This window comes from Ciconia boyciana, chromosome 3 (genome assembly GCF_034638445.1).
Source record: "Ciconia boyciana chromosome 3, ASM3463844v1, whole genome shotgun sequence".
Lineage (NCBI taxonomy): Eukaryota > Metazoa > Chordata > Aves > Ciconiiformes > Ciconiidae > Ciconia > Ciconia boyciana.
In genome coordinates, this window is record NC_132936.1 from 82,188,864 (window position 1) to 82,205,794 (window position 16,931).

The window sequence follows — 16,931 nt, forward strand, 5'->3', positions numbered from 1 at the left end:
AGGTAACTACTTTTCTCCCAACGTGGCTGTATCTATAACACAATGGAACTGTAAAAGCTATGGGAGTTAAGTCCAGAATGAATGACAGATTAGTCCTCTTTTCAGGCCTCCTTTCTTAGATAACAAACCCAGTACTGTAAAAAGGCAAACGAGCCTGAGTACTGCATCCAGCTCTGGAGCCCTCAGCACAAAAAGGACACGGACCTGCTGGAGCAGGTCCAGAGGAGGGCCACAAAAATGATCAGAGGGATGGAACACCTCTCCTATACGGAAAGGCTGAGAGAGTTGGGGTTGTTCAGCCTGGAGAAGAGAAGGCTCCAGGGAGACCTTATTGCAGCCTTTCAACACCTAAAGGGGGCTTATAAGAAAGATGGGGACAAACTTTTTAGTAGGGCCTGTTGCAATAGGACAAGGAGTAACAGTTTTAAACTAAAAGAGGGTAGATTCAGACTAGATATAAAGATGACTTTTTTTACGATGAAGGTGGTGAAACACTGGAATGTGTTGCCCAAAGAGGTGGTAGATGCCCCATCCCTGGAAACCTTCAAGGTCAGGTTAGACAAGGCTCTGAGCAACCTGATCTAGTTGAAGATGTCCCTGCTCATTGCAGGGGGGTTGGACTAAATGACCTTTAAAGGTCCCTTCCAACCCAAACCATTCTATGATTCTAAGCTGTTAATGCTCTGCTACCTTAAGTATTAGTCAGAGATATAAACCAAACACTCTGAAAAGACCTATCACTTTCAAAATAGAAGACAACTCAAAGAGACATTTATCTAGTTATCAATAACATTATATCCAAGAAGGGAACTAACTGAAAAATTGGTTCCCATTTCAGCTTCTAGGATTGGATTGTTGACTGCACGAAGTTATATAAGAGAAGCTAAAGTGGGAAACAAAATGGAGCTATTTTCAAACACAGGAATCTAAACTTAACAGTCTCAAATGAATGTTTAGGGATAAAAGAAGTATTCTTTTAAAATGCCTGTAAATCTACAAATCTGACTGAGAAATAAGGGCACAACAACCTGAAACAATTTTTTAAAACACTTTGCACAATAGTTATTTTAACTACATGCTTAACGCTGCCAGTGTGATTTTTACAGGATTTAAAAAATATATTTTTCCATTCCCCCTTCTACATCTAGAAACCTCCTAACAAATAATACTGTATATTCCAAATTTTCAGCATAAAACCTATATATATGCAAACCTATATATATATATGCAAACAAATCTGGAGAAAAAGACTTTTCTGCATTTCTATTAACCTAGAAAACAGAGCTAAAAGATTACTGTCTAAAATCTGTGTTGCGTTACTCGTATTATCAGCAGTGCAGAAACAATTTTAAAGTGTCCCCTCCCTTAATTCAGCAGTACTCCTATTAGTCTTTAGATAGACATAATAGCATTTTTACACCTGGCATTTCAACTTTGTATTGATTTTTAGATAAAATATTTTAATGATTTAGACTTTGAGTCACTTAAGTAGTCAAAAGCAGTCTGGAAAGTACTTTAGACTTACTACATGATTTACTTGAAAGTCATGGGGCATATTGGGTTTTTATGGTTTTGGTTTTTTAAATAAACAGAATGGTACTATTGGTCAATATTGGCTTAATATAAGATGACAGCCTTTTAACAATAATTCATTTAAAACAGCAAACCCAGCTCTTCTGAAGAAAAAATACATTATTGTGTAAACCAAGCAGCACAGATGACAAAAGCCCAGCATGGCTCACAATTTGCAGTATGCAGGGCATTAGGTGAAAGCTTGAAGAGTGACTGAAATTTTATGGGAAACTGAGAAGTATTCTCACAGGGGAGGGGGAACACCCTATAGTGTCATTTGCATGGCAGTACAACTTTCTCCAACATCTATTTAATTTGCTTCTTATTCGGAGCCAGCCCTGCAAACATTTACTGTCATGCCTGCCTGCCTTCAATTATTCAATGTATCCGTATGAAAGAGATCTTAAGTTCCAAGAAATATATAAGTATTTAGTAAAAGCAGTTTTGCATGAACACAAAAAGAATCATTTGCCTTATAAACCTCCACCAGTAATCCAACATTTCCCTAAGTCATTTGTTCTGATCACCTACTATGCTTTCCTTCAGACAATTTATCACGGCCTGCCATTTCCATCTGGAAAATAAAAGGTTTCACACTAATCGTAAGTCAAGCTGCAAGGAAAAAAAAATCCAAATATTTCAGCAATCATGGTTAAATACAGACAGACAGGACATGAGCTTTCTGCTTTTCTTCATATTTTCTACTTGTGACATACTAGTAAATGTCATACAGAGCCAATCTTCATACTAGACCAAGAAATCTGTTTCAACATTAGTAAAAGATGATCTTTTAGAGGCAGAGCAGCACTGACAATGATGAAAATGTAAGAGTGACAAGTACTTTAAATTCATGTTATAATGTAAGCTTGCTTCATAATTGTTTGCGATACCAGAGAAAATACTTCTTTTATGTTCTAAAACTTATCACACTGCCTCCAAGTATTTTTGGTTCTTTTAGTTGACTTGTGTTTCTCATCACAACATAATCTGCAGTACTGAAAAAGAGCAGAAGCTAAAACAAGCAAATGAAACAAAGACTTTTTTTTAACCTTCCCATAGTACAAGGCAAGTTGTAACCCAGGTATTTAGTTAACATTACAGCCCTTCCTATACAGAAGTCCCAGTCTTGGGTGAACATTGGAGTCGTCCGCTCCTGCCTTCATTTATGTTGCAACTCTACAACTAAGAAAGAACATCTATTCCTAAAACAAATACTAAGCCCAAATTCCCATGACTAAATGGCTCCCAAGAACTTCTGTGTGAGCTTCCCTGACAAACTTGAGGGGAGAATTAATTACTATGAAAATTAAATCAAGTGATTTGAGATAACCTCCTCTTCCAAGCCATGCAACAACATGAATTTACACAAAAGCAGCAGGGAAAAAGCTAGAGAACATGACTCATTCAATTATTGTGTGTGTCAAAGGAATCACAAATGGAAAAAATTAAAATTAATTACCTCATGAAACACATCTGGGTTTCCAGGGTTAAACAGGGATGGCAATTTCTCTTCTAAACCGTGTACTATTTCTGGCCACACTGAATTCACTAAGAAATCATATCCAGGAACAATATCTGCTTTTTCACTGAAATAAAATTGCAATTATTCCATGGTTATATTTTACCACCAGGCTTCTATTTGGAGGTAGGGATAACTAAGAAGACATGCACTGCATTAGACAAATGCAATTAAGTTTTTTTACGTAGGCATGCTGATTCCCTTAAACTATTCTTCCTTCCAGGTTTCATATCTGATCCCACAGACTCATCAAATGCAAGGTATTTTTTGTAACTCTCAAAGTGTTTTAAAATTTTACTAGTTATATATTTTGCAAGTTTGCTCTGGAAAATGAGCACATTTCAGCTGAGAACTCCTATTCTTACTTGTATATTTCAAGTTTTAACAGCTCCAAACTTCAAAGAGGTACCAAGTAGGAGTAATGTGACTAATGCAATGGAAAGAAGCAGAACTTTCTCATAATTGTTCCAAGCTGTATTTATACATGATATTGTGCTTCAAAGCAAAAGATTAAAAGCTACCTTGATTATGAAAATTTACAAATTGAGAGCAGAAGAGATAGAAGCATTTAATTGCAGTTCAGTACACCACAGTACAAAGCAGAAACATTCCATTATTAAGAAGAAAGATTAAAACTTGCTGAGGAATTAAAGGAATTGAAATGTTAGTAAAACTTAGGAGTCATAAAAAGCTCAACAATGGATGACTAATTAGAAAAGTAATTCTGCAGTCCCTAGGGGCTACATCCATAGTTCTGCTAATTACACCAGCCTACTATATTAACCAGCCTGCAAACAGATGAATAAATGGATACAATTCAGTAGACCTGAATTATTTAAACTTCAAACCAGGCAATTTAATTGCATAAGGAATTAAGCACTTTTGGAGAAGACAGTGGAAGCACTACACAAATCAATTAAACCTGTAGTTCCAGCACATGCAATAAATCAGTCAAACCTCTGGGGATCATCCTCACTTTTCTGATGTAACTAACAATCCAATAACTTTTGAACTTATATTTTTTATTAGCTTTATTATGCCCTTCTCCATGGATGAAATGTACAATCATGTTTCATGGATTCAAAAAAACAAGGTATCTTGTTGGTTTTGATATATACAATACTCACAATCATAATACATAATACAAAATCATAAATACAATAATCATATTGTATTATGAACAGTACTCAATTCTACTACTGAAATACAGGATTCTCCTTCCCTCCTCTGAAGGTCTAGGCTGCAGCACCAAGAAAGTTTTTTCATTGTTTTGTTTTGAAAAAACACAGACATGAGAGAGAAACCAAGCTTGACTATGAATCTTCAGGAAAGGGCAGATAAGTCATTTGCGCATGGAAACTAATTGTGCACAACATTTCAGAAGTATATGATATTTGCTGTAACTTCAGTGCAACCAAAAGAAATCCCAAGATATTTACCTTGAAATAGCTCCCCCTGTTACTTCACGCAAGAGACGGCAATGATGAGGAACAAACTCCAATAGTTTATTGTACATAGCCTGAAGGCCATTTGGATGAGACTGAACGTACTGTTCCACAATCACCTGCCACAAAGAGTTCAATGTTAAATGTCAGAAAAGTGAATATGAAATACCATAATGCAAGTCTCACAGTCTACTCACTCAAAACTCCTAACACTATAACCCCAAATATTGGGATAGTCAATATATTACTTTTTTATATTATAGTTTCCAAGTATAACTTGCCAGCTTGAATTATTACTTCCTTTAATGCAGCACTCTAACTGGCAAGACTGGCCACAAGAATGGGAATGAGCTCCTTGCTTTTAAATGTTAGCCACCGTGTCTGGCTCCCCACCCACTGCATACATCACTGTCCCCTGAAGCAGCCTGTGAAGTTAAATGGGTGACTGGCAAAAGCTAATCAAACCTCAGAATAAAGTCAAAATTTTCTTCTAATTTTAGAGCTTGTAGGTCCAATACCAAATGCAGGTAAGCCAATAACCAAGAATCTTCTGTGACAATGCTAAGCCTTTAACACGGCTAGCAAAGCAGTTTCTCAGGACAGTACCTCACATCCAGTGAAAAGGGACAATCTCTGCCATAAAGAGAAGGCAGACAGTAGTTGAACAATACAGGAAAAGAACAATAGCTTGTATTTCTTGGTATTCTTCCACCTGTCTGAACACTTTTGCCTCTTGCTACATAAACAAGCAGAACAGTCAGAAGTGGGGAAAGAATAGATACTGAGAAAATCAAGAGGGGAAGACAACCTGTCCCCCACTGTAGCAGTTGCTATAGCATTAGCATAAGTGCTATAGCATTAGCAAGCACCCAAAGGAAGTTTGTCCTTATGGGAGAGGTCACCACCATTTGACTCCCTCTCCCATCCAAAAGCCAGGAGCTGTCTCAGACATACTATTCTTTCACAGGGAAGGGAAGGGAAAGGTAACAATTCAATCTCTTGGCTGCTGAGGACATTACTGAGTGAAAAAAAGGTAACTGCCTTTTCTGTATCATGATTTAGAAGAACAATTCCTTCAGCAAATGTTATATGGATTAACTCCTCATTTGCCTCGGTTGGGAACACTGTGGGAAATGGCCACCAAATGAAAAAAAGGAAGCAAATACCTTAAGGTCACTTCTGCATTTATGTTCAGAAAGGCACATCAGTGTAAGAAAAAGCAACTGTACTATTGACTACAGAAACATATTCAACATTTTTAGAAACAATGTTCACATTGCTTTTATGTGTCTTAATAAAAATGTTAACTCTATACTATAAGTGGTCTCATTTTTTTTGTAAAATAGCAGTAGAGAACAAACTTTTAAATACCTTGAAAGCAGAAAAGAGTACCTCACATTATAACACACCTCTCATAGTTTACTGAGCAAAGAGAATGTTATTAAATATCTCAATTTAAAGAGTAATGACAGTAAAAGAAAATCTTGACAGCAAAAGGAAAGATACATCAGCAGCATAACTTGGGACTCAAAGCCACTGAAACATGCTATGTATTACAGAGGCAACGATGAGGGGAAGATCTGTTCTGCCTCCTATTAACATGCATGAATTCAAGCAAGTGTATATTTGCAATCAGCAATGCTGCTCTTGTACTTTATAGTTTTTCCTCCCCACAGGAGCAGGAAAATTAATACTGCTGAAAGATTCATAATGCTAGTTTTAGAACAACTTTATAGGCCTGGCGCTGGCACAGTTTAACTTCTTCTTTAAGGACAGTGAATTTAATGCATTTATGAAATACTCTGACAATCTAGTGGAAGACAGGGAGATTCCTGCAACAGGGCAGTCAGTTAGCACTAGTAATTACATTCTAAAAGGGCACTTACTCAGATCTCAGTAGGGAACAAATCTCCTCTGAAATGAGATGAAATTGTTACCTGACCTGGACGTAATTCCCAACACACTGGTGCAAAGGGTCAAAAGAAGTCTTGGTATTATAGCAACATCACTTCAGCACAAACTTGATTTATCAAGTCATTTCAAGACAGCAGACTATCAAATATCTTAAAATAAATTTTTAGATTTTTACTTGAAGCTTGAAACTAGAGTTACATAATATAATCGTAGGCCCTTAAACATGTTTTCAGTGGCAACTGCAGGTGTGCTGACATACAAGAAAAACTGAGCACAACTGACTGACTTGCTGACTGTTAACACTACTGTGGCAGGCTACTGTCTGAACTTGGTTTTGGAGTAATTACATTATCATCAACCACAACAAAAAGAAAAAAAAGTAGTGTAGACTAGTCACCAACTGTTCAGGCCAGAAGAAGTGGTAAGAACAAACAGCGCTACAAGAAGGTGAAGAGCCATTTTACAGATAGCAGCAAAAGTTGCACAGTCAAGAGAATTAGCAGGAAGTCCCCTAATTTCAGAAAATTCAATCTGTACTATGTGATTGGTCCAACTTGGTATTGTAAACTGATGGCGTACTAAAATCAGTTTCTCATGAACTGAGAAACTGGCCATCTGACACAGTTTTCCCACCAGACAACAGAAAATGCTTCCCAAACAAATGCTTGTTCCTGCTCCTGCTAATGTCCTGGTAGAGCTGGGAACTGCAGAAACTGCTTCTTCATACAATGGGAAGAAAAGGACATTGCACTAAGAACTATTTTTGCTGCATTTGCCTGCTACTGAGCCAGCCATGAAGAAATGCAAACCCCGCAGCTGATCCAATTCCACAGATGCACCCTGGTCCACAAAAAATTGGATTTTAGTCCAGTCATATGCTTGGTTTAAGGTTTGTTTTTTGGATTCCTCACCCCAAGAAAAATGTAGGTTAGAAAAAGAATCCCAACTGGATATAACCTGAAATTGGTGACAGGCAGATAGAGAATTCCTCCACCCTTTTTTCTTAAGTAGCAACAACAAACAAATTGACATTGTGTTGGGGCTCAGTTCTCCTGCTCTCTTCACAAAGGCATTTTGAAGCTCCTAACAAAAGCTGGAAGTTAAGAGGAAAAATAAGCATGTTTGCAAATTAATTCATTGTCTTAGGATTCTTGATTTTACCTTACCTCATCTATATAAGGTTTTACAAGCACTTGACCAACTAACGCCTCTGCATCTCGCGTTTTGTCAATTGTTGCATAAGTGCGAAGACAGTGACGTATTATGTCAACATTTGAAGTCTGAAGGCCTTCCAAGAGCAGCCCTTCCAGAGACTGCTGCAACATAGCTGTTATTCCAGCTATACGCTATGAAGAGAAACAAAATATAGTAATAAAAACCCAAAAGTGAAGCCTTGCCATCATCACTGAAGTAAATTATTCCAGAAATACCCAATTCAGCTTTCCATTTTCATTTGAAAGGTGCACAAGTTTTGATAACTGTCAGCATTAAATGAACATTAACACAAGCTTAATGGGTTACTGATGCTATTGAACACAGTATTTATTATAATAGGGTTAAAAGGCAATTATTTTCCTCTATATGTTGTAAGTTATGCGGTAACTCATCTAATGTCCCCTTTATCCTAAAGAAATAGGTCAATAATTGTTCCTTGTTCAACTGAACCACTATATGTGTGTGCTGGTTTTGGCTGGGATAGGCTCTGAAGGGATTGTGGCCCAAGGATAAGTCCACGCTGGAGAAGGTACACCTCGAAGCATCTGTGGCTGTGGGTAAGTCCATGCTACAGCAGGTACACCTTGAAGCATCAGTGGCTGCGCATGAGGTCATGCTGGAGCACCTCAAAGCATGTGGCCATGGGTAAGCCCATGACAGAGCAGGTTTACTTCAGAAGGGACTGCGGATGTGGGTAAGGCCATGCTGGAGCAGGTGTATCTCTGAAGGCATGGTGGCCCGTGGAGAAGGCCACGCTGGAACAGGTGCACCTTAAAGCAACTGTGGCTGTGGATAAACCTATGCCACAGCAGGTATATCCCTGGAGAGACTCTGGCTCATAGATAAGGCTCCACTTGGAGCAGGTATGCCCCTAAGGGACTGCAGTCTGTGGATAAGTCCAAGCCAGAGCAGGGGCAAGGGGAGCATTGCAATGTTAAACCCGATGGTCTGGTTCAAAGGGACCAGGGGTGGAGATTGTAATGGAAATACCTTTAATTGTTGTAACCCATGATCTGAATTGCATGTTATGGGAATTACTATAGCTGGAACCACCTGAACCAATGGAGGACAAGCCCTACAAGAAGCAGTGCAAGTGCGGCAGTGACCCAACCTGAGCTGGCTTTGGTGCCCAATAACTCCAAGCAACACACCACCTCTCCTGTCCTGAGTGACCACCATAACAGATGGAGCCCAAAGTCATGGCCTAAATGAACTCAGTGGACGTTCTGTAGACGTTTATGGACATTTTACAGACATTTCACAGGGGTGGTCCATAGACTAAGGGAATGATATCTGTGCATTATATCAAAGGATGGCAAAGGTGGTGGTGGGTAATGAGAATGTATTGGATAGTGTGAGACCTGAGCATGACATAAATGGTATGGAATAAGGGGTGGAGAATGTGCTGGTTTTGACTGGGATAGAATTAATTTTCTTTAGAGTAGCTAGTATGGGCTATGTTTTGGATTTGTGCTGAAAACAGTGTTGATAATACAGAAGTGTTTTAGTTGTTGCCAAGTAGTGCTTATACTAAATCGAGGACTTTTCAGCTTCCCATGCTCTGCCAGGTGCACAAGAAGCTGGGAGGGGACACAGCTGGGACAGCTGAGCCAAACTGACCAAAGGGCTATTCCATACCATATGACATCATGTTCAGCATATAAAGCTGGGGAAGAAGAAGGAAGGAGGGGATGTTCAGAGAGATGACGTTTGTCTTCCCAAGTAACCGTTACGCGTGATGAAGCCCTGCTTTCCTGGAGATGGCTGAACACGTGCCAGCTGATGGGAAGGAGTGAATGAATTCCTTGTTTTGCTTTGCTTGTGTGCATGGCTTTTGCTTTAGCGATTAAACTGTCTTTATCTCAACCCATGAGTTTCCTCACTTTCACTCTTCTGATTCTGTCCCCCATTCCACCAGGGGGGAGTGAGCGAGTGGCTGCGTGGTGCTTAGTTGACAGCTCAAGTTAAACCACGACAGTGTGGTAATATACAAAAGCTTTACAATAAGTCACCAGGGATAACAACTGTGGCATTTACCCCTCACCGTCAAAAACTAAAATGATAGTGTGTTCCCAGCACTACTTGTCAAATTACTGCAAACCACAGACATTGAGTGACACTGGGGGGGGCAGAGGGGGGGAGACATGCCATTAGATTCCTTCTGGCTTCTGCCAAACCGCTCTTTCAGTCAACATATATTCTCCCACTTGCTAACCATTCTTCCTCATCTCCTGCAACATCTCTTCCACTAGATCCAACTCATTGCTACACTACCTGCAGATATACTCCTGGCCCAAAATGGTCCCTTATAACTGTATTTGAAGCAAGTTCAGCAACACACATTAATTTAATCACAGCTGAACTACCAATTTAACGAGTCAAATTTTTTCTCTGGCCTTTTGCATGCTATATGGTGTCCATTCATCCTAAAATGATTCTTTAAATAGCCACAGAATTTGTTCTGAACCCAAAGTCTGTTACCCAATTGCTGACTAGTCATGAAAACTATGATCTGATGACCCTTAGCAACAACAGGTACAGGACAGAAGCCCTGGCAAGCATCATTAAGGAAGCCACACGACAAAGTAACAAAGGTCCTCCCACCATAAATACTAGGCAGTTGCTCACACTTCTGTTGCTATCCATGTTTGATAACTCAGTGGCCAGAACAGTCTTGTAAACTGCCCATGAATGAACAGGGTACCATGGAAGTCTTGAGCCGAAACATGTTTATATTGCCAACAGACATATGTAGTGAAAAACTGGAACTATGAACTACCTTGCTAGCTCGAAAGCCATCAGGAAGGTCAGCTCCATGCTAATCTGCTTAAAGCATTACCCCGTCTCCATGTTCACACTATGCATACTATCTACCTTTAAGCACCAGTCTTCATTTGTTCCCTCCCTCCAATGAATAGACAGAACAAAAAAATATGTCAACTCATCTTTTACAGAAGACAGTTATTACAAACACGATATTAGTGAGATTAGCCTACCAGCCTGAACAGCCAGTTAGGTAACAAATTTCACCAAAAGACAAAGTTGAATATATTCAAGCCAGCCACTCTGTAGGCACCTTCCATTTATATTCTGGTCTGTACACTGCAGCTAACAAAACCAACATAAATCTCGAACTAGGCCTCAATATCAGCAAGCAGGCAAACTGCAAGATACATTAGGCTGACAAAAACGTCTGTCGTATTTCCTACCCTTATTCTAAGTAATTTATCCTAAAGAAGTTAGAAAACAAAGCATAAACCCTCAGAAGAAGCAATACTTCTAGTCAACTGATAAAAATGACCTCTTGAAACTAATTTTCCCCCACAAATTAATTCAATAAAACTCCGTGGAAACAGGCATTTGTCTTCCAATTATATTGGTTTTGCTTGATCCTACAAGTGTTAAGCAGGCTATCATGTAATACTTACAGGTCTCACTTTGTCCAAAAGGGGCATTCCTTTGCTTTGTACTGCATGAAATTGTAGTTGATTAAATTCTGTAGCAATTCTCTCTAAAACCTGCCCAGTTAAAAGTGGGCTAGAAGAGAGACGATACAAAATGAGAATACACAGTTAGATCGTTTCAAATCAACTCACTTTCATCTGCAGCAGATAGATCATGCTCTCCCCCAGTTTTTGTGGTTTAATCTAAATATTTGGAATTCTGATAGGTACTACTACAATTATTGCAATCATGCAATAATAATCTAGAACAGACTACATGATTAGAGCTGTTCTGGAGTTACTAAGACATGAAGTGGGTGAAGCAGAAGCTGAGAGGAACATAAGATCTTCTCTCTCAGCAGTATGAAGCACTGTTTTCTATATGGCAGTACTGTTTATCGTCACATGAAAAGTCAGTCTCACAGAGCTCAGAAACTGCAGTAAGTGCTCTTCACCATCCAGATTTGTTTCTTATTTCCTCTTTCTGTCATGTGGTAAAACTAATGACAGCTATCTCTAGAGAAACAGTCCTACCCTTCTCAGGTCTACATAGTCCCAATAATTAGCCAAATTTTCAGCCACTCGAGTACAATGTTGCTTCCAAATATAATTCTGCAAAGTACCTCACCCTGACTGAAAACACCTGCATATGCTTTGTCCTTCTAGGTATCAACCTATTCTTCTGTCTGCCCTGCCTCCTCCCACTCACTACCATGTGATCCAGCGCACTAAACTGAAGAGACAGTCTCACGTTCAAACAGGTTAATGAAATTGTCTTTTTCCTCCAGCTTAAGTTGCATTTGGATCCCAGTCAACCATTTCAAGCGCATGGCTGGTACATCAGTTCTGAAACTGGCTGAAAGACATCTTCCATCCCTCAGCAAAGACAGAGGGAGAGGACACTTTCCATGAAGTTGTTAAAAAAGTGAACTTGGGAGTCTGACTGGAATTTGTCAGAAACCTTCCTTGTACCAGAAGTACTACATGTGTGAATTGCCTGCCTTAGACTATTCTTGCAGCAGTCCCTTCAGTTATACGTAAGCAGAGAAAACAAGAAAAACTATTTCCCATTTCACTTCCAAATGATATTGGAATAAACTGTACTGCAGAGAGTATTTCAGACATGACAGGATCAGTGACTTCCAAGAAAAAAAAAAAATTATTGCACGCAAACTTCAAAAAGCACATTTACGGGAAGCACTACAAGTAATTCAGAACTTTGGAGGCTGAGTTACATGTTCTGTGAATGACCAGTTTGCAGAAGACTAAAACTGATAAAATACTAAAATAACAGTCACTTATTCCATCAGAGTTATATTTCTAAAGGTATATCCTAAAGCTTCTAAATTCATCTACAACAATACCATGAAATTAAGTTAGTCCCATCAATTACAAACAAAACCGAACATTAAGTATTTTTTTACCTGTTTCCTTCTAATGAGGATAATTCTTTAGTGCCTTGGGAATGTAGAATTTTCTCAATTTTCTCAACAGACTGAATAACATGAATAAGTCTCAGGACACACATCTGTAATTAAGGAAAGATTTTTCATGTATGACCCTAATCCCAATTTACATTACCAAATGACCCTGAAGATATTTTGGATGTTTTGGGGTTTTTTTTTGCTGGTGTAAGTTTTCTGCCTCCATCTTAATACTTGAGTCATGTCTCAGTTGAAGTATTGCTCACACAAGTCCATAAAACCCCACAAACAAATGTTTGTCACGGACGTAGAACAGCTGTTCTTATCCCTGATTTTTTTCCAAGTTAAGCACAAAGACAAATGTTAGCGTGTCCCCCCCATACAAAAATTAAACTGCTGTATTGCAATTACATTCATAATAAGCAAGTTTATGTACTACTACAAGCAGAAACAAGAGTAACTATAATTTTAAAAAGCCAACCAAATCAAACATGTATGTTTTGGCAAATAAAGTAAAATAAAGATTTATGATCAACTAGACACTGTAAAAAATGAAGCCTGTCAACCAAAATGTCAATAATTATTTTTACAAACACAAAATCCTTCACAGTGTGCATCTAGACAGCCTAGAACTTTTTAAATTTAATTTTCTCTGGGTTAATGGCAAAAACAAAGTCATCCTATGGAGGATCTTTTCAAGGTAATAATTCATCTGTTGTACCTTTTTTCTTCTAATATCTTCTTGTTTAGTCATCCGGTCATCTACCGCTTGAATTCCTTCACTGACACATGACTTAAGACTCTGTGAGAGAGAAAGTCAGTATGCAAAGCTGGCTTCCCACGTAAGGTTTAAAAAAAACCTTAACTCAAAAATCTAAACTTAAAACAGGAGACAGATTAATAAGAATATAGGACTAATAAAAGCTACAGTACATCAACTGCCCTCTAAGTAAAAAAGCCAGAAATAAGACTAAATAACTGAAAGTATAACCTGCTCCTAAAGTACTGCCACCAGAAGTATCATTATTTCAACCAGAAGTGTTCTTTTAGTACCTTACAGAGAACAAACCACCTTTCACCCAGAAACAGGCAATAAAACCAATATGATTTTATGTCTTGAAACTGAAGTTATAAATCAGATTTAAGTAGCATTTTTCACATAATAAATATTTCTCTATGTTAACTGAATCTATTTTCTGTTTTAGACATCAAGGCTGTGATATTTTGAAGGCACATTTATGCAGCAAACATCCCTTTGAACTGGCAGCGAAGATGATCAAAAATTGCCCTTCGCTAAATACCAAGTCACTGTGGAAGAGCCAGAATAAGACTCACCTTCAAGAGGGTGATCTTTTATGGTTAAACCACAGGACTGAGCAAAAAAGTCCTTAATGGGACTGTGTTGCATCTGAGTTATTTACTACCACCTGTAAGTTACTCAAATATTAAAACAGTTTCAATATTTCACCATAGACTTTTCTTGCAAGAGTCCATTCATTTATCATGTTTAAGGAATCCTTTACCTCTTGGTTGAAAGGCACTATAGAAAATGTAAATTTACGGCTACTACAACTGCTTGAAAACACAATGCCTCTCCTACTACACCTCTAAGTCATCGATTTTCCAAGAGAATTTTATTACAATAATTATTAACATGAGTAAAAGACATGCTGTACATCATATGAAAGTGAGCTGAAGTTTACCAAGCTGTGTATAATGATTGTTTTGAGCATACCATAACTTCTTCCCTTAACTGTCCCAAGGGTACTGAAAGCTGATTAAGAGCCTTGTCCATGCCAACCTAAAGAAATTACCATACAAACATTTATGAGTTTTTTGATACATTCATATATGAATTACTGACACAGCTATCATTTTACTGATACTAAAAGGGAACAGAGAAAAGATACCTCCTTTTACAGTCTCCAGTTTTAAATGCAATGCAAAAATATGTTACGTCAAATATAGGCATAAAGATATCAGACTGCTTGTCATACAAAGCCAAAAATTAAAGAAAATCTCGACCTATGGAAATTTTTCTTCCCATAAAAATGTTAAATCTCAGTCTTTGAACCTGTATAATTGGAACCGATGAACTGGAGTGAAAGAGCAGGAGACACAGTGGACAAGACATTGTAATATGAAAATGATTACAATTTTCAGCCAAGTAGGTTGAGGATTTTTTTAAGATACATTGACTCTTAGTAAGTTTAAAGATTCCGGAAAGAATCCTTCAGGATGGCCTTATTTGTATCATTGCTATTCTATTTTAATGATTTATTTCCTTCAATTTTACAAATAGTGCCAGTTTGAAAAAAACAGTCTGCCTTGAGTCTAACTTCCTAATGAATTAATTTTTCAAGACAAAAAGCATACATCTGAAACATTTATTACAGGCCAACAGCAATTCTGTACAGTAGCTAAGTTCTACAGGAATGGTTTTTCAGTTTCTTTCAGTGCAAGGGGTCACAGTTTAAGATGTCTTAAATCTAACAATATCAAAATAAAAGCCATATACTTTTCATATGAAAAATAAAAAACCCACTAAACCACACTGTCTTAACTACACAGTATAACTTAATAACACTTACTAGATTTGTTGAGAGATTAACAAAATCTGCATAGTCCTTATTTATGAGTTCTACCATAGCAGTTTTAAGGAGTTTGTAATAGAGCTCCAGATCCTCTCTGAGCTCTTCCAACTGCACACGTTTCCTGCAGTCTGATACAAAGTGATCAACATCAAAATCCGGCTGAAAATGAAACAGGAAAGAGAGAAGGACATAAGTAAAAAGTTCAAACCAGGAACACACCCCACCCCCAAAATAAAGTATTCCATATGCCAGTAAGCTGACCAAACTGAAGCACTGGAGGGCAACAAGGCTACTTAATGGAGTAGTTTTCAATGTTGCAAAGTCCTGGTCTTTAATCTCAAAAGCACACAATGTTGTGCGTCAGAGTACCGAAAGACTATCTCTCCAAAATACAAGTTTGTACATTCCCTGCATACTCTTAAAAACAAAACAAAAACCCCACCCCCCAAAAAAGCCAAAATACAGCACTAAGAACTACTTCAAGCTCTCTAAGCAATGCGGCCTGAATGCTGGTTATCAGTCTGTCTGCAACTTGGCTTCAAAGCACGCAGAGCATGATTTGGAGGAAGCATGACTCGGGTCTGCCCTAGGAGGTGAGCTGCAGCACCCGGCCCCGGCCCAGGACAGAGACGCTGGGATCACCCGGTTGCAAACCTGCCGGCTCTCTCCTCGGGCAGGCCTCCCTCCCGCTCCGCCGCTGACACTCCGTTTCAGTCTCGCCAGACTCAGACCTAACCCCTGCTTGGATGCAACCAAGCTCTGGTGAAAGCCGCCTGCCTTTGCAAACGGCCCGGGTCCCCCTTTCAGTGACACAGCCAGCGCTTCTCCGGGGGCTTCAGCCCGGGGAAAGAGCCGTGGCGGAGCTAGAAGACCCCGACCAAGGCTCCGGGCCCCTCTCACCCCCCAGGAACCCGCCACCCCGCTCCTCAGGAGGCCACCCGGGGCACCCCGGGCCCACAGCGCCCTTCCGCAGCCCGCCTGCCTCGGCAGCCCCCACCCACCTTCATGAACTCGTCCTTGTCAAAGCAGAGGTTCTCGGGGCCCCGCGGCAGGTTCATCTTCTTCGCCTCCATGGCCGGCCCGCCAGGCCCACCGCGGCGGCAGGACCGGCCGCTGCCACAGCAACGCCTGCTCCGCCAGCGCGGCACCGCCTGGCATCGGCGGCCGGGCCAGAGCGTGCGCCAAGAGAGGCGCAGCGGCCGCCCGCCGCCGCGACAGCGCCCCCTGGAGGGCTCCGAGCGGCCCTGCAGGCGGCAACGCGCGGGGTGGCCGCAGGGATCTCAAAATGGCGTAGCGGCGTGTGTGTGCCGGTGTGTGGGGCACGGGCCTTCAACGCTGGCCTACCCAGCCTCTTCGGAGGAAGTCCTCTGGTTCCTGCCACCCTGTGAAGTCAGGGGAGCTGGGCTGTGCTGCTGAAGTGGGTGCCTGGTGCCCCACGGCGGGCACCGAGCACATAAAGCTGGCCCAATCACGTAAAGCTGCAGGGGCCTGCTCTCAGGGCCCATGGCACAAGCCATGAAGACCCTGGGCTGCAGAGGTGGGAAGGGGCTCCAGGGGACAGCACGGTGCAGCCCCCTGGCCCTGAGCAGGGTCACCCAGAGCCGGAGGCCCAGGGCCACATCCCCTCAGGGTTTGGGTATCGCCAGGGGTGGAGGCCCCGCAGCCTCTGTAGGCAAGCTGTGCCAGGGTCTGACCGCTCTTAGCAGCCAAAAAAGCTTTTCCTTATGTTTAAATTTATTGCAGTTTGTGCCCACGTGGTCCTGAGTAACAGGAATCAAGTCAGAGCATAATTCACCTCCTCCATC

General features: G+C 40.3%; 1 protein-coding gene across 2 annotated transcripts in view; it reads right to left on the minus strand.

Annotated features, from left to right (window-relative positions):
• COG2 (component of oligomeric golgi complex 2) overlaps positions 1-16,326 on the minus strand; it is a 34,261-nt gene extending 17,935 nt beyond the window's left edge. Inside the window, exons 1-9 of one of the 2 annotated variants that reach the window (XM_072856316.1) lie at positions 16,128-16,326; positions 15,124-15,285; positions 14,268-14,333; positions 13,254-13,334; positions 12,533-12,636; positions 11,094-11,202; positions 7,617-7,796; positions 4,531-4,655; positions 3,032-3,158 (exon numbers count right to left, since the gene is read on the minus strand). In XM_072856316.1, coding sequence (XP_072712417.1) covers positions 3,032-3,158; positions 4,531-4,655; positions 7,617-7,796; positions 11,094-11,202; positions 12,533-12,636; positions 13,254-13,334; positions 14,268-14,333; positions 15,124-15,285; positions 16,128-16,199 — 1,026 coding nt within the window. In that variant the 5' untranslated portion in view covers positions 16,200-16,326. The remainder of the gene's footprint in view (positions 1-3,031; positions 3,159-4,530; positions 4,656-7,616; positions 7,797-11,093; positions 11,203-12,532; positions 12,637-13,253; positions 13,335-14,267; positions 14,334-15,123; positions 15,286-16,127) is intronic. The other variant, XM_072856317.1, reaches the window with a different exon arrangement.
• Between the last annotated feature and the right edge of the window lie 605 nt (positions 16,327-16,931).